The following is a 20,651-nucleotide window of genomic DNA, read 5'->3' as shown; positions in this document are numbered from 1 at the left end:
TTTAGTTCAGTCCTAGGCTAAGATGGCACTGGAATGGGCAGCATTATTTCTAATTTGGTTGCTCATTCACGAAAAGACTTGAAAAGCACATGGTTAAATCCCTTCCAATTCCAGCATTTGCTTAAGCACATGTTTAAAGAAAACACGTATTTAAATGCTATCTTGAATAGGAATTCTTCTGCGTACTCAGGCCCAAATGTATCATCCGAAAAATCTCATATGCCTTATTCATCAGTGATAGATTTTCTAAAATTTCCTTTACACTACTGAAAGAAGATAAAGCAATTTCAACTATTACAGTCAATACTCAGATAATACAGCATTACAGCTCTACCTCACTGTTAGTGTTTGTAAATAAAATCATGCTCACACTGTGACTTTCACCCATGCCACTGCATTTTTCTCTTTGACCAAGAAGGGTGTAAAAGAATGCCAACTGAAAGTTTTACTCTAACTGCCTATTTTCTAATGTGGGCTTACAGATCCTCCTTGTTGCCTGACTGAAATACCCAAATACAGTTTCTTTAATGTTTCTCAACTTTTTTTTTCCCTTGGCTCCATCTGCCTGGGTCATACGGGTGTAGTTTCGTACTGATGAACTTGCCTTGCCAAGACTTGAAAATGAAAACCTGCCACTTGATTTGTTTTGCCAGTCAGCTGATCAGCATGAGCAAAGTTTGCAAATAATTCTGGGGAAACTGTGTGCTTAAGAACCAACCATTATTTGAAATATGAGCATCTATCTTCAGAAAACAAAAAAAAGTAGAAAACAAAAAAGAAGCCACACCATGTTATGAAAATGGCCATACTTGGTCAGTTTAAAGGTTCATCTAGCAGGTATTCTTTCCTCGTAATGGTTAATAGTGGATGCCTTGGGAAGAGCGTAGGAATACAGCAAGCAGAAGCTAATACTTTCCTAGGATACCCTCCTAACTTTCAACAGTTCACAGCTCAGACTTCTCATCTGACAAATCCGAGACTTTTCATATATCACCAACATAGAAGGATAAACTTTACGTAAGACAAATGGTATGCTTTGATGTTGAGAGGTCTATATTCCTCAGCAGTTACGAATGTGAAAGAAACGTAGGCAATGCATTAGCTCTTCTGCTCACTGTTACCAGAAAACAGAGTATTTACCCCATGAGCTTCACTTGAACAAGGCTCCTGTCCTCACCACTGATGGCATCCTCCAATTCACAGGTGGTGAAGTCTTGTTAGGTGACCTAGATCATTTTACCGTCAGCCCAGGACTAAAGAGGGAAAACTACAATACACCTCTTGTGATGTTCAATACCAAGTTAAAACCACCACTTGTTGCTTCTTAAACGTTGGTGAAACTTCCACCTGCTAAGATTAACAGCGTTACTCAGTGTTCACCATTATCATTTTAATATTGCACTAGAAAGAAAATGAAATTGCCATATGGTGGAATTATCATGTCAGACATCTGTTAACTCCCTCTTACGGAAAAAAAAAACACTAATATATTCACAAGGTAAGCAAGCTGATAGCTATTTTTAATATATGAAGATATTAAATTAGGTGTTTTGCCCCATATCGTAGGATTTTCTTCAGATGCTTACCTCTAAAGGCTTACCTGTATAACACTGAAAAAATAGGCAATGATCTCTATTTCTGTGGGGACTCATAGCACTACAAAACTATTGCAAAAGTTAAAATGCTAAGGTCAGTTAAGATTAAGAGGAGGCACTGCCACAACAGATGTGTAAAGCTTTTCAGACAGTTGATTGAAAACACTGGGCTGATCTCAGCCATTTGCAGATTTATGTCTAATTAGATGAATATAATAGATTCAAAACATTTTTTAAACACTGGTCTTGTTTGAATTTTCATTTTTAATCTTTTTTTCCCCAAGTTTGCCTGAACTTAACCATGAAGAATAATAAAAAAGAATCAAACAGAAATAGATTTGAACAACAGAGTACCTTTTCCTTTGTTCTTGATAAAAATGGAAAAACTATTTTGGGTCATCCCAAATGATTCTTCCATCAATCATTTCATTGAGGAAAACAATAATCACATCCTGTACCTTCCTCTCTTGCCACTTGGGCATACGGTTTTAACCATGACTGCCATTTCATAAAGAAATCGCTACAACTGCCTTTATGTCTCATTTAATTATAATATGGGTGTTTGGATTACTCTAGAAAATATTATTTCTTAGACTATTCCTGCACATGGTGATTCAGGCTACCAGCATGTACCTCAGGGAGATGAAATTATCAGGGAAATATTTTAAGTGTTTATGCTATCCTAGTTGCAATTGGACACCACCACAAAAAATGTAACTAAAAAATTATGTTTATACACTCAAATACATAAGCAAATACTTGTAATTTTTAGAAGGCAACACACATCTATCTACCACTGCTATTCTACCCTGTGGCATGATATACAAAGGTATTGATAATGCTTCACTATGTATTAAATCAGTTAATTAGCAAGTCCATCACACCTAGAGAAAATGTATTCAGACTGTCGTATTCCATACCTCTGGGAGCCTGGAATTAAACAACTAAGTCTTAGTATTAATGTAAGGAATTATCAGCTTTACTGAACACATTCAGTCTTGCTGGGTGTCCCTAAAGCTTTTGGTAAAACTCCTAGACAATTTTCGTGAATTTGTGGCCTTGTGTAACATGGAGGCTGGATCTACACTAATTTTCTCAAAATATGACCAGAAATAGACAGAAGGAAAGGGGAATATTCTCTTAAGGCTTTATACTTATTAACACCAGCACATTTGTGAAAGTCACAGGATAATTTGCATAGGAAAAGCAGATGATCAACTCCTGCGTCTACTAGTCAGTGAAGTCACCTATGGCTGCATGGACATCAGAATCTCACTCTTGCTGTTCCCAGCATTATCACAGCATCTACTCAGCACAGATACTAATGCCCTACTTTAAAAACCTGAAAATAATATGCAAGTGTCATTTAAGATATGTCTAAGGCCATTTATTCTGACCTCATCCTTTTTTTTTTAAAGCAGGAAAATGTCAGAATAAATGTGTTCTCTATATTTATAGTGTTATGCTGGGGGCTGAGCAAAACCTCGTGCAAGCTGATGGGCATTTCAACAACCCTGTCAACCTCTTCAGTCTTCCTTCTTGACAGAATCCACCCACAAAATCCCAAACATTTAGTATGTGGCTAGATTAAAAGATGTAGCAAAATAATATAGTAATATTATACCCTTATATGTTTATATATATACCCCATGCAAGACTTTTTTCTTCCTGGATCTGAGGGTATGTCAGCACCATGCAATCTCTTCACACAGGCTTCCTCCCATGTGGTTTCTGCTCCTTCCAGAGCTACTTCTAACTTACCTGCTACATGTTCTCTTAAAACCTGGTACTTCCACTTCTGTGTTTCTAGATACAGACATAATCCTTAATAATCTATCTGAACATAATCAAAGGCATTAATGGATTTCATCCTCACCCCATCGTCATCTCACAGCAGGGAAGTACTCAGTTAATTTGTTGATGAGAGATGAACTGGAGGAAGATGGTATCATTTCCCCCAGGTCAGAATACAATCCTAGACCTTTGATTTCTCTTTAATTGGTCAATATATAGTCTCATCTTCCAGAGTGGATTTTAAGGAAATGGTTCCTATTTCTCAGTCCATGTTTCTCTGCACTTCAAGGAGAGAGTGGTATAGTTAGATCAATGGGACAACTTCAGTTCTCTTCTTCAATGCAGATGTCCCTGCCCATCATTTATGTGCCCTCTATTTTATTCCCCCTCATGGGAGAAACCAGCAAGCCTCACATGTTTCTTCCGTAAGTCACTTCAGAGACTTTACTGTTCACCTTTACATTAAAAAAAAATCCAATCTAATAACTTCCTCTGGCTTTTGTAAGTAAATATATATATGCTTGCAAAGCCATACTGTGAAAAACAGACATTTCAACAGAGAGTGGTTAAAAGAAAGGAAATCTATGCAAAGAAGTAATACACTGCCTGCATGCAAAATTATTTGTAACAGAACTGCAAATCCTCTAGGTAAAGAGCATGGAGACATAACTATTAGAAATTATCTAACTCTGAAGCAATGCCTGTATATAAACAAAACCTGAGCACTAGCTATTCAAATCAAATGCTGAATACCAAATGGAACCAAATACTTAAAGACAACTTCAGCTAACAGATTAAATGAAATAAGTAATAAAATAATTATTGATTTATTCAAGACAGACATAGGATGTTGGTACTACCCACAGGGGAAAAAACAAAAAGCACATGTTTTTTGAATAAACCTTCTATACTAACTTACTAACTGAACATAGTCGCAAGAGTTATTTCATTACAGAAAGTGGTCTGCAGTCTATGAAGCAGGTGTGCCTGTCAATGAAGCTTTGTTCTTAATAACAGTAAGTGAGCAGAAAGACTTCACACATTACTGTCACCGTCATGTTTAGAGAAACCTTCAGTATATAATATGGTTGTATCACCTACATTTTGAAAAGTTCTGATACATGTTTGATGTTCAACAAAACATCAAACAACATACTGTCGTAGATGGGTCCTTGCCAGCCATACATAAAAGCACGTTGAACACTGTAACCTGCAGTAATTAACCTGAGTGCTACTCATATACATATAGCATGGAAACTATTGCAATCATTGTTTGCTGCAGCAGCAGGACTGCTGCTTTGCTGCAGTACCCTGGAGGGTCGAAGCGTAGCAGCACATTTAAGCTGTGCTTTGTCAGAGGTGGCTACCTGCTTTGGGTTCCCACCACTGGGAGAGAAGAGTCATAGCTCGACTCAATCTACCTTCCTTTCCCTCAGCTCTGAGGAGTCATACACAGAAGTAAAGAAATAAAATGTATTATTTCGTGCTTTCTGAAAGGAAATTGTGTGAGCCATGTATGTTAAACACACAGTACTTCAGTCATAGAAATTCACCAAAGGAAACAGTGAACAAGATCTTCAGGCTTACCACAGCTTCAGTGAATGATAAGAGGACTGAACAACTATTGCCTTCTTTTCACAGGAGAACAGCAGCTCTCAGGCACAATGCAAGGATTTCTCTCCTGGAAGGCTACTGAAAATCAGTAGTGACTGTAACACCAAGGCCTTTTCAGCCATTCCAGCTACGTGACTGTAAGGTTATGGGTCACCAACTCTGCAACAGCCTCTTGTTCCACTTGAGTGAAACAATCCCATTTCCATATAATCCTGATGTAATGATGTTTGTTTAGTGTGTTGGGAGGTACTGAGGGGGAACAGCGGACAGATACAGAGTATGAGACAGACCCAAGCACTGCTTCATATGAGAGGACCCTTCCTAAGAAAACAGTTAGAAGAAAGAGCCTGTGAATGCGAGGGAAATATTTCTTCAACAACAAATCACTGGATAGATTTGGGGGTGACTTTGCCCAGCAACCATTAGATACCATGTCTCATATTATGCAAAGGGATGCTTTAGAAATATTACAGCACTAACATGACACGAGCAACATATTAGGAGAAAAGAAAAGCAGCATGCTATGAAAAACCGCTAGTACCAAGATAATGTTAGCTTTACTTGAAAAGAAAATTGTCCATATTTAAAAAATGCAATGAGCCAGAATTTGAGACTGGACAACACCAATTTGGATTAAAAAACACATAATAAAGCAAACTTTGTAATAAATGAGCTTGGTCATTTGAACATAAAAGAACAACAAAATTGAAGCTGCAAGTGGCCTCAGATCCTTTGTTCCCAAATTGAACTTAAAAAGAAACTGTGGTTTGCAACCAGTTAATCAACATTTTAGACAAGTGTCTTGAGGTTCTTTGGGTACTAACAATGTTGTAATTTAATTTACAAACTTTTTTTTCCCTGTGTGTACACACTGTAGGGGGTATTTTCAAAGTAGTGCTCGAGGTTTTAGACATATCCCAGTGGCTTAATGGAAATTGCCTTGTTTGGCTTCCTTTTTGAGGGGCTGGAAACATATCCCAGTCAGCTTTCGCACTGAACAACAACAAAGAAATGATGTCAATGGGGGGGTGCCAGTGTGAGAAACTTCCAAGTTTCCGTTAATTCTTTAAAACTCTGTTGCCAAGTCAGAGTAACAATTCACAGAGTGACATGGAGAGGCTCCCACCATGCTGCTCCTTCTCAGGCAATGCCTGTGAAAGGCTAGGCTTTGCAGCATGTCTCATGACCAAAATGCATCATACCAGGCTGGATGGTGCCTCTTGAAGCTAATCCACAGCCGAGCTAAAGACAAAGCAGCCCATGCAGAAGAAGTCAGTCTTCTCTGGACTGTATAGTGCAGTAGACGTGAAGTATCATTGCTGATCAGGACCAGGCATTTTTATGTCTGTAGTTTCTCAAGCAACTGGTCAAGTTTTGCCTTTGGTGGTCCAGTGTGCTACAAACTGCCTGTATGAACCCCTCCTCTCTAATGAATACTAACAACAGCTAACAGCAAGTCTTATCCTCTGAGCTTGACACAAAGCTCTGGTTTTAGAGGCAAAATTCTCTGTAGACTATAAAGCTAATGACAGTCACTATTATTTAGGAGTTCAATGCCAAGGCTGCATACACAAAATTGTGTATTTCTTAAGTAACTTACACATTTAGGATACTCTGATATGGTATCTATATATAGAAATGTCCTGGATAAGACTTTCAAAAGCATTGAAGTAATATAGAAACATTAATGAGTTTGAGGGAACTTTTGAAAACTTCATCCTAAGCACACATTCACTTTATTTTTCTTTTTAATCTTTGCTTTTTAAACACAAAACGGGGGAAAACATGGCTCTGCAATATTCAACAGAATACCAGGATGGCACCAGAACTCGTGCAATTTGGCTTCTCTGTGAGCTTAATGTCCTGGAAATCTTTCTGCCAATAACAGATTTGACTGAAGTGGTTGAGCGAGTCAATGTTTATTAAGAGAGACAGACAGACAACCATGCGATCGCATAAGTCATACTTGAAAAGAACAAACCAGTCAGCCAACCCAACACACAGGTGTGCTGAAAGCTGCAATTCTAAAGCCACTCTATTTATATAACTTCAGTGCTCCAACTGAAGAGCCAATAATCAATATGCAAATACTTTGCAGGAGAATGGGAAAGTCAGATGTGATAGTGTGGCATATACTAAAACACAGCTAGATAATTTTAGTGTTCACGGTATCCTATTTTAATTTTTTAAAGATCCTAGTTGAGTGTTAGTATTAACAAACAATTATGTTTTTAAATAATCAATCGAATTATCAAAAATAATTAGAAGAAACTAAAAAAGCATAGTCTGATAGTTTAAAAAAAAAAGGGGGGGAGGGGGCGTGGTTTCATACACCTAGTTAGTTTGCTGTCTACCTGCAATTAAAACATGAGCTCTTCCACAACTACCATATTTGCATAGAGATCCTAGTGTAAATGAGATTTGTCCTTAACATTTGAATCCCCCGGGTTCTGTCATGTAGTGAGCACGTATGGGCACTAAGCACTGTGATGCTGGAAGCTACGGGATTCATTTTACTAGTGAGCACCTGTTGAGTCAAGTCCTTGTGATTTACCAGACCCTTGGGGAAGAGCTTTGCCTACTGGGGCCGATGAACTGTGAACTGGTTGGTGTGAACGTCCAGAGGAAGAAGTGGCAGCAGCACAGAGTCACAGAAAGAATCCAACCCCTGCATATAAGAACAGGCATTGCAAACCATACAGTGGATAATTTTAAACCAGAATGGGTGGAAAATACTCTTCCTCCTATTAGCTACATTAATTTAATGATTAGTATGTTTCCATAAAATATATTTACATTTACCATCCTGTGTAAAGGTCGTGTACTCAACTACCATTCCTAAAGTTGAACTCTTTCCGTGGAAAAAAAAAAACAAACTGTCTTTTTCAAAAGCTTGTTTTTATTTGGCAGGTGAAGACGCTGAGCCAAGCCTGTCATTGTCCTTGCTACAATGAATACCACTTAAATCTGCTGCTTCAATACACGTAAAGAAACATACCCTTCACCTGATGTATGCCCTCCAAGGCAACTGACCAAATTTCAGCTCATCAATTTAATATGAAGTCAATTTAATTCTGCTTGACCAAAAATCAGTGCCTATTGTTCCAAAACATGCAATCATCTCACAGTATATTGCAATTGCTGGTTAAGTGGCTTAGTGTTATTGATAAGAGCCCACTCTGATGAGAACAAAGAGGACTGCCAGAATCCCTTATGAAAAATAAAAAAAAGCTATTTTGCACACAACTTTCAGAAACGGTTTACAACACGAGAGCAGAGGCTGCTCTGTGGATGGGCTGTCATAATCAAATCCTTAGAAACAGATGAGAAATGAGCGTATTATTCTTGATTTACTATCACTTCATTTATGATTTCCAGTTAATACAGATCCACAAAGCCATGCCAAAGAGATACTAAAGGCCTGATTGTGCTATCCTAATTCAAGCAAAACCCATACTCAAAGTCCTTTTGAAGCCTTTCCACTTCTGCCAACTCTTGCAATTTTTATTGCAAGCCTTGCAGTACTTGATGTTTTGCTTAACATTCCAGCTCCTGGAGTTATACAACATGTGAATCTCCTTTATTTTCAGTTTTAAGAGAAGTTTATTGCCTTCATGATTGAATAGAAAAACTTGCAAAAGAGACTTTTAAAAAGGGTCAAAAATAAAAGAGAAAAAGAATAAAGACCTTAACTGCATCATTTTGCTGAATAACTTCAGAGAGGATGATATTCTTAGACCAAATCAATGATTTCTGAGCCCCAGTGCATACTTACGGCTCACCAAAAGTTAGCCACACATAGCTGCATATTTTCACTTAACAGAAGTCCTGTTCTTGTAACAGCTAAGGTTGGGGATTTCTTTTCATGCTCATAAAGGTATGTAAAATTTTGAGCCTCCTCCTGTCCAGTGTGAGGGGAGTGAAGGACCTCTCCCACAATCCTCACCTCCCGTGCCAGTAGCCATGGGGTCCCCCAAGTGTCAATGGCAAAGTGAGGAGCAAAGTAGAGAAAACCTCTAATCGACCACCCAACAGTGCTGATTTTGCACCAGCTGCCCAGCTGGGACAAACTGGGCAGCCCAGTCCTTAAATTGCTTGCTTCAGAGTCCACTGTAAGCTATGCGGTGATCCTACAGGACAGCTGTAGCTCGGGGGCTGCTATCTGAAGAGCCTGGATCAAAAACCAGGCAGTAAACTATCCCTCCCACGATGGCTGCAAATCTGCACATTGCTTGTTAACACTGAAACAGTGCAAGGCTTTATTTCCCTCTTCCTCCCACCTCCTAATTTCCTTTTTTTTTTTTCCCCTCCTTACCTGATACCTTTTGTTTATTCTGTAAGCTGTTTGAGGCAGGGGCTGTCACTTCCTATGTGTTTATGCAGTGCCTTGCACGAAGGCTGACAGCTCTAGAAGCCATTATAATCAAAGGGGGGTGGGTGAGATTTTTAAGGCGCTAAGGAAAATGAGGCGTTCACCTACCATTGACATTCAATAGGCTTTGAGTACCTTTCTCCCCTTTGAGAAATCTACATTTACAAGTATAATAATTAACATGTCTGTCATCACCAAAACATCCATTGTTAAAATATGACACAGCCTCCAAGTAGGGAAAACCTTCATTTAGAGCAGAGTCACTAACAAAAAGAATATTTTTTTTCAGAAGTGCTAAGACCTCATTTGTCTAAAATCATGCAAGTATTCAACATACTTTCTGGAAGTATCATGTCTATCTTGTATCATATATTGCATTAGTTAGGTATCTGCTAGGAAGCACACACTCCATCAATTTAAGCACTAACATTATGGATTTTTTTAAAAGAACATTTCCTATAAATAGAGATTTAAATGATCTTCTTTAAGAATTGTAATCTTTAATTGAATTCAATACCTCTGCAAATGGAGCAAACAATCTCTAACTGATTAGATCATTTGCTTCTATTCTATTTCAGACACGCACTGGTTTGCAATAATGTAAGGTTTTCTCATTAGCATTGCTGTTCAGCTGCATATTTTCTTCAGTAACCTAATTAATGCTAGAAAGGTAACTTTCCTTATTATGCATTACAGTATGTCAATGTAGTTGGCACTCCTGCAGAGGTTATATATAAATAAAAATCAGAAAAAATGTAAAGCAAAAAAATTAAAGGGAATGTAGAAATTAAAAGTAGATTTTCCATGAGATGGTGAGTGCCTTCATCTCCCAGTGGCATCAAGATGGAAAGTGATTACTCAGCATCCTGCAGGATAGACCCATGGGAGTCCTATGGGTCACTAGCACAAAAATTATTACATGCAGGTAGAATAAGAAAACAGGTATTAATGAAGAGAAGAAATTATGTCCTTAATTTGATTTAGTAGTTTCCTAGGTCTGAGTGTGTTGCATGAATAACATAGCATCCTGCAGACAAATTTCAGTTTTGACTCTGGGATGTTATCAATCTCTTCAAATCAAATCACAGGCCTGATTGCAAACAGCGTTCCAGTGCCGTCCCTGACTAATGAAGTGTATAGTCGCAATGACAACACAGATCCTACCAGGCAAGATGTTTAGACATAGCTGAAGTAAACCACTGTGTATTATTAATGGCAAGAAGGGCTCAGTTATAGGCTCAGGATGTCATGTGCTGTAATGGCATTAACACTGAACGCTTTCCTCAGAAATGCTGATTTCAGGCTCTTAGATACAGAAATACTCCTGCCAAGTTGTTTTAAATGGGCTGCATCAAGGACTCACATCAGCAAGGCTAATAGGTGAGAGAGGTTGATCTAAACCTTCACCCTCAGACCGTGCTTTGGCGAGATGCTGTGCACCTCTGGATGCTCCTGGAGCCTGCCTGCGGCTCGTGATGGTGGGACATCAAAGAGCAGGTGCTGACAGCATTGTGGTATAGCCAGCTCAGCCAGGAGGGGATGAGGGAATGGCATGGTTGCATTGAGGTCACTCTGTGCCAGTGGCAGCCAGGTGCTCTAAATAAATTGTGTTGATGCTCTCATAAAGTCAGTGAGGGCCACAGCTTATTTCAGGCACCACAGTCTAGAAACAGATCCATGGAAGATCATTTTGCCTAATTGTCTCTTTCCCCTCTTCAGAAAAAATTATATCTCACCATGGTCGTTAGCTTAAGAAACTTTTTTCTTCCCCAGATATGCCATTGGAACACCTCAAAAAGAAAAATCTTAGTGGCTAGACACCCAAACAAGTGAGTAAATCATATTGGGGAATATCCCTGGAAGCTGAGGCAAACTGGCAAAGCAACTATACCAGCAAATTCCCATCACTCACAAATCAGGCAAGGTGCCAACTGGGAATGCTCCCTGAGTTGTTCTTCCTTCAAAATTGTGGCTGGGAGTTACCTGAGAGTGTGGCAGAGGCCAAAAGCATGCTGGGAACTATTAGAACAGTTTAACTTAGTTTAATTTTAATTTAGTAGCATTAATTTAGCCCAAATTCTTTCATGCTGTGAGGATGTCCTGCACTTTTAGATGCAGATCTTCCTCTATGCAAATTTGATTCATTTCATTGCTGCAAAATACTGAGATCAGACTAGCTGGATAATAAAGTGGGAGATACTATTTAAAACAGAAGTAATAACAAAGAAAATTTATTGCCTATTTCATAAAAACACTGTCATTTACTACAACAATAATTAAAAGAACTGCAACCTATGGTCTTTAATGGATGCTATTTTTTGGAGGCAGCTGGTTCCATGTATCTCTAGTTGGGTTTTATTGCCCCTTTCCCACCCCCCCCTCCTTTGGATTCTCATGCACTTTAAATAAACAAGGAAAATGCATAAAACCTGTGTTTATTTGAAAAATCAAAATGTTTTTTTAAAAGCTCACTTTTAACTGGAGTGTTCTGCTTCCTTATACAAAATAACAATTTTTACTTTTTTACTTTTTTTACTTTTACATCACTGTAATTTTCAATCTGCAGTATAAAGTGTACCAAAATACTACAGACAGAAAAGCTGAAGTGTTGAGTTTGATGCCCCGATCAAATTCCAGCTGTGAGTTGAGGTTTTACACCAAAACCAGGCAACTTGACCTCATCCTCCCAGTCTAATCAGCATGTTCTCCTCCATTCTTGAGAAAATTAACTTCATTCATCACGTCGTGCTCCGGTTCCTCCCTACTGCTCATGACACTTTCTTTGCTCCTTGTCCTACTTCTGGATCTCAGAGTGCAGCTATCATGGCTTGAAGGCACAGTGGGTGCACAAGCAACCATATGAACCAAGTGAACATAGGGAAAGCTTTTAGCAGAGTACTTTTTTTTTTTTTTTTTTTTTTTTTTGGCAGAATAAATATAAAAGAATCTTCTCTGCCACAGAAATGTCTTGGTCAGTTTTAGATTTTTAAAGCATGAACCCTGAATGCTGTTACTCAGGGTATCCACAAGATGAAGGTACTTAATTCACTCACATGTTTTTCCCCCTCTTTTTCCTGATAATTAAATTCCCCACATATTATACAGAGATCCTGACAAAACCTGAAAGCTGCTAAATATATCACTAAATTCATGAGATGCAAATAACCTCAACAAACAGTAAACAACAGCCTCTGACTCGGAGCCTGAGTCTGCCAGGGTGCAGAGCGCTCTAAATTCCCTCTGCTGCCATTGCCTCTTATGAGGAATTCTGCCCAAGATGATGATCAATCGTGGGACTAGAGAAACTACTACTTCCTTCTTTTCCAGCCTTTTCCAACTTTTTGTCTTCACACCTCCTTCCTGTTCCCTCTTCAAACTGTGTCTCTGTTCTCTGTCTCACGGGTAAAGTCACCGCTTCATTTCATTATCTCCAATTCCGCACAACCTGCATTCCGACACTGAAAATAATCTTTATAAGTCATCAAAGGAAGAAAGAGTATTTAAAAATATGCACCACTATGAAGATAGATGACAGGACAGAAGAAAAATCTGAGCTGGTAAGTTTGCCTAATTTAGAAGAACAGCACAAAGTCCTTACTGTCACTCTAAATGCTGATCAGCATCGCATCCATGAGCCATGTACTGTACAGAACTTTTATTTGTAATTCATGCATTTCTTCAACAGGAACAATTTCATCTGCAGAGTGAATGTGATACAGGAAGCCACACTCAAAGACAGGAAAATATTTGCAAAAGGCGAGGAAGCTGACTAACCTGACCAATAGGTTCTTTTGTTGGGGTCTTTCCTCTTCTAGCGGTGCTCGTGGCCAAAGTGGTGGTTGTTTCCATGACTGATGTGGACATCTCAGACTGCATTGCTGTGGCTGTGGACTCAGTTGTCATAGAGGAAGGCACTTCACCAACAAGTCTCACATTTCCTTCTATCACGATGTTGGCATCATTTTCTGCTGCCATATTCAGAACTTTCAAGCCATTGTAGTAAAGACCAGAGAGCTGGCCTTGGAAAGGATGGCCACGTTCCTTGCCTCCAATTTTTATGGTTGCTTGGCTATTGAAGATTGTGAGCTGACGCCCTGTGAAGATAATATTATATACATGCAAAAATGTTGACTGTGAACACTATACTCTACACAAGTGATAACAGATTTTCATGGGGTGAATAATGAGAGCAATAAACTATAAGAAAAGGATTTGACTCATAATTCATTGCTTTTTAATGAGGTGTCCATGAAATGCATAGATTTTGAGAGCATTTGCATTTTTCTTAATTTACGATGTTTTGGGATTTTTTTTTTTTTTTTTTTTTTTTTGCTAAAAGGCCAATCAAATATATTTGCAAATATGTTTAGTAGTACAAATGATAGCCCTCTCCCTTTTACCTGAAAGCAGTGTTAAGCTTTTTGGTGTGTGTCAAGAATGCCAGGTTTCTAATTCCTTAAGATTACTTTTTCTTCAAGTCTGCCAACATCTCAAAGTTTTTTCCACGCAATACAGCATAGGGCCTATAGCTTTAAGTATGTACATGTGAGTTTATGTATGTATAGACATATACAAATATGTATATACACACAGAAAGAGTTTATATATATATGCCAACAAGTCACTAAGGTCCAGTGAATTTTAAAGAATATGTTATGCAGTATCTGTCATATCTCTATATAAGTGAATAAAATATTTACATTTTTAATTAAATGTTTCCTTTTTGTATTTAAATGTTTATTTTCCTTCAACATCCACACTGAAAAGAAACACATGGTTCACACTGAGTATCTCAGAGGCAGATTCAAAAACAGATGTCTGATTGGCTTTCAGCAAGGCTATCGATTAAAATAAAAGATTTTAGATGTAAAAGCGGCTTCAGAAATGATACACATACCGATGGAGAAATCATGGCACATTTCCATTAAACAGAGAAATCCTCAGCAACAGTACCACTCTTAGTAAATCGAATAGTCACTTTAGCAGATTGGTTTCTGCTCACAAAAAGCATGCACACAACTTTAAGTTCTGTTTTAATTAGTGTTTGTTCCAAAATCCCCTTAGAAGGTTGCAAACGTTAAAGGGACTTCATTTTGATTGGCAATTCATATTGCCCACTATTTAAGATACCTACAGTTTAAACAAATTTTTTTTCAGGACCATAATGAAGATATCATAACTACATATATTTTTAGTTAATAATTTAGATGCTGGAACATGTAATATAATCTATGAATGATTTATAATTTTTGGTTAATGTTTGCTATGAGTACCTTCATAGATTGAGTTAGTGGATTATATTTAACAGTCCCTTTAACCTTAAGTTAACAGGGTAAGATTATTAAACAGCTGGTACTTCTAGAAATGTATAGAAATTATTATACAAGGTATGCAAATATTACTCTATATTTTACTTTTTTAAATTTGTTTTTAATTTAGTTTTACTGAAATTTATTTTTTATGTTTATTAGTGTTACAATGAAGTACTACTTGGTTATGTTCAAATTATTTTTTTATTTGAAGTTTTAATCAATGTTTTTTACCTTTGTCGAGTAGCCATTCATCAACTACTCGACCAAGTCGATATGGAATTCGCTGTCTAGCAATCGCCAGGCGCTCGTTATCATTGTTTCCTTTAAAGTTTAAAGAGACATTTCATTGGTTAAAATCTGTAAGGTCAAAGGTTAAAAGTTAATACTTAAAGCTTGAGCTATACAGTTGCCACATGATTTTTTGAAATTTGGAATTTTAAAAAGTGCTACCTAGAACATTTCATGGTTCAGACTTTTCATTCATTCATTTATTTTATTTTAGCAAACAAAATTATTCCTATGTTAATTGAAAATTAGAAATCTGCATTTGAGCTAGGTTATTAAACTTATGTTATAGACAGACCCAAAAAACAAATTTAAACATCATCGAATGGCTTTACAAAAAAGATCATTAACCTCAGGGTTTTGTCTTTTTTGATGTTTCTTATTAACTAGTTAAACATGTTCAGGTGAAACAGGTTTAAGTTTTCAAAAGACATCCAACCTCTCACTCCAGGTTAGTCAGGTTAAAGAAGAAGAACACAACTCTTAATCACCATCTAAGGCACACTTACTTCTGCTGTCTAGAAATAGACCTGCTGTAACTTATTTCCTAGTCAGAAAAAATACATTCTTATTCACTTCATTTAAATAAATTCCAGAGATTCACATACATGGTACAGAACAGACCAGGGTATTCACCATTTGTACATTCTCATAGGACATGTTGACAATGTCTTGAAGGAACACCAAGGCTTTGACAAAAGTGACTTGCTGAAAGGTAGCCTGGTTCTGAAGCATGGAAGCACTTTAAAATTTAGCAAGAGGCCATCTGTAGTGGGGTTTCATAAATTAAGAACTAACCAGAACTCGAAAATGCAAAAAACACAAACTTGTCATATTTGCAAACCATATCTACTCTCAGTCTGTGCAGAGATCTTTGACTTCTTTAAATAAAACAATGAGATAAAATGAGGCTGGTACAGTCAGAAAAATATCAGACAACAAGGAATAATTAGCAAATCACTTTAAATATTTATTTCTAATTATAGTTTTTTGTGTTTAAATGATATAGGTGTGATCCCTCAGAAAACCGTGTCTTCTACTTAAAACTTTTCTTGGGAGAATTGTAAACCTAAATATTTCCTTCAATGTACACATTTTTGGTGGCAGTAGTATTTTAGACCAACAATACCTTTTTCTTCCATTGTATTGGTTCATATTAGTAAACAACCTGAGAGATAAGAAGAGCCAGATTAGTAAAAAGCAGTCATTCCTAATTCAGGTCCAAATCCAAAGTCAATCATACTAGCTCAAATGTGCATGCTGTCTTTGACTTCAAAACCTACCAATGAACCAAGTCCTGTATCTGCAGTGGAAATGTAAGCACAAGATGCAGTAGCCCACACAGTGCTCAGAAATTCATTTTCTTGAGCTAGAAAGATCCTACTGCTAATTATCAAACCAAAGCATTATCCAAATTCAGAAAAATCAATGTTCTAGTTTCTCAGACAACTATCCCCACTCTCAGCATCACAAGCCATAACAAGCTTGCAGGGAAGAATCAGAACCATAGCCCCCAGAAACAGCAAGAGCAACAGTTTCTGTGCCAAAAACCATGGTGGTTTCATGCAGATACTTATTCTGTCTGCAGTGACATGAACTGCTACTTTCCATGTTTCATGTCTCCCTCATTTGGTTTAGCATGGACATAATTCACTATGCCAAAAGCTGATTTATTTTCTTTTGAGAGGATGTCCTTTTCCTTTTCACTTTCCAATGTAGAATCATAGAGTGTTTTGGGTTGGAAGGGACATTTGAAGATCATCTAGTCCAACCCAACTGCCATGGGCAGGGACATCTTTCACTAGATCAGGCTGCTCAAAGCCCATTCAACCCAACCTTGAACACTTTCAATGATGGGGCATCCACAACTTCTCTGGACAACCACAGAAATTGGTTCCACAACTTCTCTGGGCAAATATGCTATGTGAACTTCTATATGGATGTCAATATTAAAAAAATGAATAGGTCTATATATAAAAATATATACATTTTTTTCATATGTATATTTTGCTCTGTTCTCAACTTTCAGAAACATTCTCTGTAAAGTGATATTTTACTGAAACTTTCCTTCTTCTGCCTTTCCAAGAAACTGAAACTTTAGAATAAAAGGCTTCAGAACACAACTCTTGCAGTGTTGTGAGAATACAGAATGTCTTAAAATGTTTTTCTTGTTATGATATTTAAAATTACTACTCTTCACATCCTGGGCTTCTTGACTTACAACAAACTTCTTGCAACTAAATGGAAATTTGAGAAGTACAGGAAAAACATGAGAAATGTCATGCAATCAACATGGGAACAAAGATGAGTAGTGTGATCGTCCATGTTTCTGTTCTGGATTTTGTATCTTCTATTAAAAAAAATATATACACACACCAGTGAGTTAATAATTTATATTCCCTGACAGTCAGTTACTTTTAACACTTATGTTTAGCTTTTCAATAGATGTTTCTACAGTTTTTATTGAGGCATTATCAGTTGATTCACTGAATACGTGAGAGAACATCCTATTTCCAAAAGGTTTCCTTAACTTAAAACAAATGAATCATGAGGTTTTGTTGCTGTTGGGTATGTTTTTTTTCTATCTCTATTTAAAAAAAAAAAAAAAGGGGATGGGGGTGGGATTCTTCTATGTCATTTATAAGAAAAGGCTAAATTGCTCAGAAGAGGTTTGCGGGCATAAGGAATCTATTAACACAATAGAAAGAAGTCTCATGGATGTAGATCATCATTCACTCATCAGATCCATTCAGTGTTACTCACTGGATGCCGTTCATGAACAAATGCTCCCTAGACCTCAGAAGAACCATATAGTCACGTAAAAATGAAACACTGTTCACAACTGCATATGTTGGGAAGGCATTAAACTCTTGTGTTGTTTATTCAGCCAGTGGGTGTAAATTAGGTGCCTTTGGTAGAAGGACCCTCTGCAGTCACCTGTCCCAGATCCCTAATGCTACGGCATCTCTCTACTGTAATTCCATTACTAACACAGGATTTATCCTAGACAAGGTTTATTGCTGCCTCCACTTTCACTACTTGGCAGCTGCTCCAGGACATCTCTATGGTGATCATGGAAACTCCTCTGTGAATTAACAGCATAAATTTAGTCTTGGCCAGCTTATACATTTCTTTGAATTAGTTCATTAAAAAGTTCATGCAGTATGTACATTTTTTGAGATATTGCACCCTATTATAATGTGATTTATCTATAAATTATGTTTTATACTAACTGCAGAGTCTTGCACCACTGGGAGCAAAATACAAATGAAAAGCAAGGAAATAACCATTTGGTTTGTAAAGGTCACACAAAAAAAATAATTGCTGACTACATTAGCCCATCCCTCATCAGAGGAAAAGTGCATTGTCAAATGCATCTCAATTTGACAGTAGTACATTAGCTTAAATTCTTCTAGTATATAATATAAATGGAAAGGCTAGGGGGAAATTGTGTGGAACTTAACCAGATTTAGTTTCAAGGAGAACACATAGATTTAGTATTGATGAAACTAGTAGACACATAGGTAACTTAACAACTACATTTAAAAAAAAAAAATTATACGTAGCATTGAAAATAATGGAAACAGCATTAAAAGCTACAAACACCCAATTATTACATCGTGAAAAACATACATCTTTTCAATAACTGCTTCTTCCCAAACAGCTGGTTTGGGTCATACACTCAGCTACAACGAATCTGGATAGCCCCACTGAATTGAGTAAAACTATGTGCGTTTACTTCATCTGGTAATCTTATCCCCAGTAGGGAAAACATAAGTACCACATATTGTTTTTCTCAGGAGTGCACATTTTTCATGCTTTCTTTATTTATGCTTGTTTTTACCAATATGGTGAACCAGAAGGAACTTCTTCAGTAAAAACACTTGCAAGAAGGTTAATAAATATTTTCATACTCTAAATAAACCTGTGGCTTTGAGATTTTATTTCTTTTACCCGTCTGAAAGATTAAGTGCTCTGGCAGGCATACTTTTCAACCGTAATTCATAAAAAACAACTGATAAGCCTAAAGTCTAATTGTAGACAGCTATCCAGCATGACACTTCCTGGTTATATGGCCAAGATTTCTTTGATTTAAAAAAGCTAGGTAGAAATGATTCATTCAGGATGTGCACTGTGACATTGTCTAACCTGATTGAATTCTAGATGGCTTCATTCTTCTCCCAAATAGATAATATTTTGTCACAACACAGTGTTAATTCTGTACAGGCAGAAAGGCTTCAAGGGAATAACAATAATTCCAAAGAATCAAGGTAAGCAAAGAGGAACAGCAAAGGTCAAATCTTTGAGTTGGAGCTAAATCTTGTGGCAAGATTGAGAAGAAGCAGTCCAAGAAAACTTTAATCATACCTTTATATCTGTAGGTCAGCTGGGACAAACCAACTATGTGAACTTCACTAATATGTATTTTATCCCTCCTGATTTATTATATTGTCAGTGCTGGAGTGTAATTCTATTTTGTTCTCTGAAATAAAGGTGTCAGTTATTGATGTGAAATAGCAGCATCCTTGAAAGAGAATAAGTAAGAAGGTTGAAAATCGAGAGCCTGTGAAGAACAACCTAGACTAGAGAATATTTTCTTTGAAACAAACCCTTTAACAGAATACAAATTCACCTTGTTAGTCTCAGTGATCTGCTAGGGAAATAAATAACAAAGTGATGAAACCAAGGTCTATCTCCATATATAACCCCCCCTCTCCCTAGTTTTGCTCATCATGATCTTGACACTGCTATTTCTGAATCATGACTCCCCTGACATCCGCAAGAGGAAGGAAGAGACCCATATAATTCCTCCAGATGCAGTTAGGGATGAAACCCAAAGTGTCAGCTGCACGGCATGGGAGGAAGCCACAGCAGCTCTGTAGTACAGGATCAAACAGTCCACAGAGTGTCTTACATGGCCAGGCTAGAAAACAAAAGCACAATCTCAGTAATGGCCCATACTAAAGTTCACTCAGATCATCTATTACTGTGCACGCACACTTGTGTATACAAATATATATTAATGTTGGAATAAACTGGAGATACAAAGACTGTGGTCTAAAATTTGTAGAACAGATGATTTTGCACGTGCAGCTTGCCTCTTCCCAGCAAAAGAGGGAGTGGTATTTTAAGTGCTATCAATTGCAAGCACAAACTTTTACAGGACTTGCATGTAATTTTGTCATGCTGGTGTTCACATTGGCTCCATGTCCTGGACATACACGGATGCTTTCAGTATCATGATAGTCACAATGTGAATTGATGTTAACAATACAATAGATTCAGACAGCAATGCATTTTGAATAGCCAATGTACAGACATTCCCTATAACTTCTTAAGAATCAAATTTAAATAGTCTTTAACTGTCATCTACGGAATTCAGTGGCTATGTCTACATTGCTCTGTTTGACCAAAGACCTCTTAGAAAGGTCACTCAGGCTAGGGCTCCCACCCACATGTACACTGCAGACCCAGGGTATGTTCCCAGACTTTCCATGCACAATGAGTAGGGTGTGCTAGTGCATAACCTTACTTCACCTGCCACTGTAGACCTCTAGCAAGTTTTTTTCCTAACAAACCTAGCTCCTAAATAGTCTGCAGCACATCCCATCATCTGATCCTGCCTGTTGCCTTCCTACATATCCCATTACCCGCAAGCATCTTGTCCTCAGCAGCCAT

General features: G+C 37.5%; 1 protein-coding gene across 21 annotated transcripts in view; it reads right to left on the bottom strand.

Annotated features, from left to right (window-relative positions):
• Nucleotides 1–20,651, bottom strand: part of NRXN1 (neurexin 1) — a 728,426-nt gene that overhangs the window by 84,253 nt on the left and 623,522 nt on the right. For 13 of the 21 annotated variants that reach the window (XM_075708515.1, XM_075708516.1, XM_075708517.1 and 10 more), the window contains 2 exons: nucleotides 14,919–15,008; nucleotides 13,150–13,469 (listed from right to left, as the gene is read on the bottom strand). In XM_075708515.1, coding sequence (XP_075564630.1) covers nucleotides 13,150–13,469; nucleotides 14,919–15,008 — 410 coding nt within the window. The remainder of the gene's footprint in view (nucleotides 1–13,149; nucleotides 13,470–14,918; nucleotides 15,009–20,651) is intronic. The other 8 variants (XM_075708528.1, XM_075708529.1, XM_075708531.1 and 5 more) reach the window with 2 other exon arrangements.

This window comes from Pelecanus crispus, chromosome 3 (genome assembly GCF_030463565.1).
Source record: "Pelecanus crispus isolate bPelCri1 chromosome 3, bPelCri1.pri, whole genome shotgun sequence".
NCBI lineage: Eukaryota > Metazoa > Chordata > Aves > Pelecaniformes > Pelecanidae > Pelecanus > Pelecanus crispus.
The sequence above is the reverse complement of the archived record's forward strand: the minus strand, read 5'-3'. Positions and strand labels throughout refer to the sequence as shown.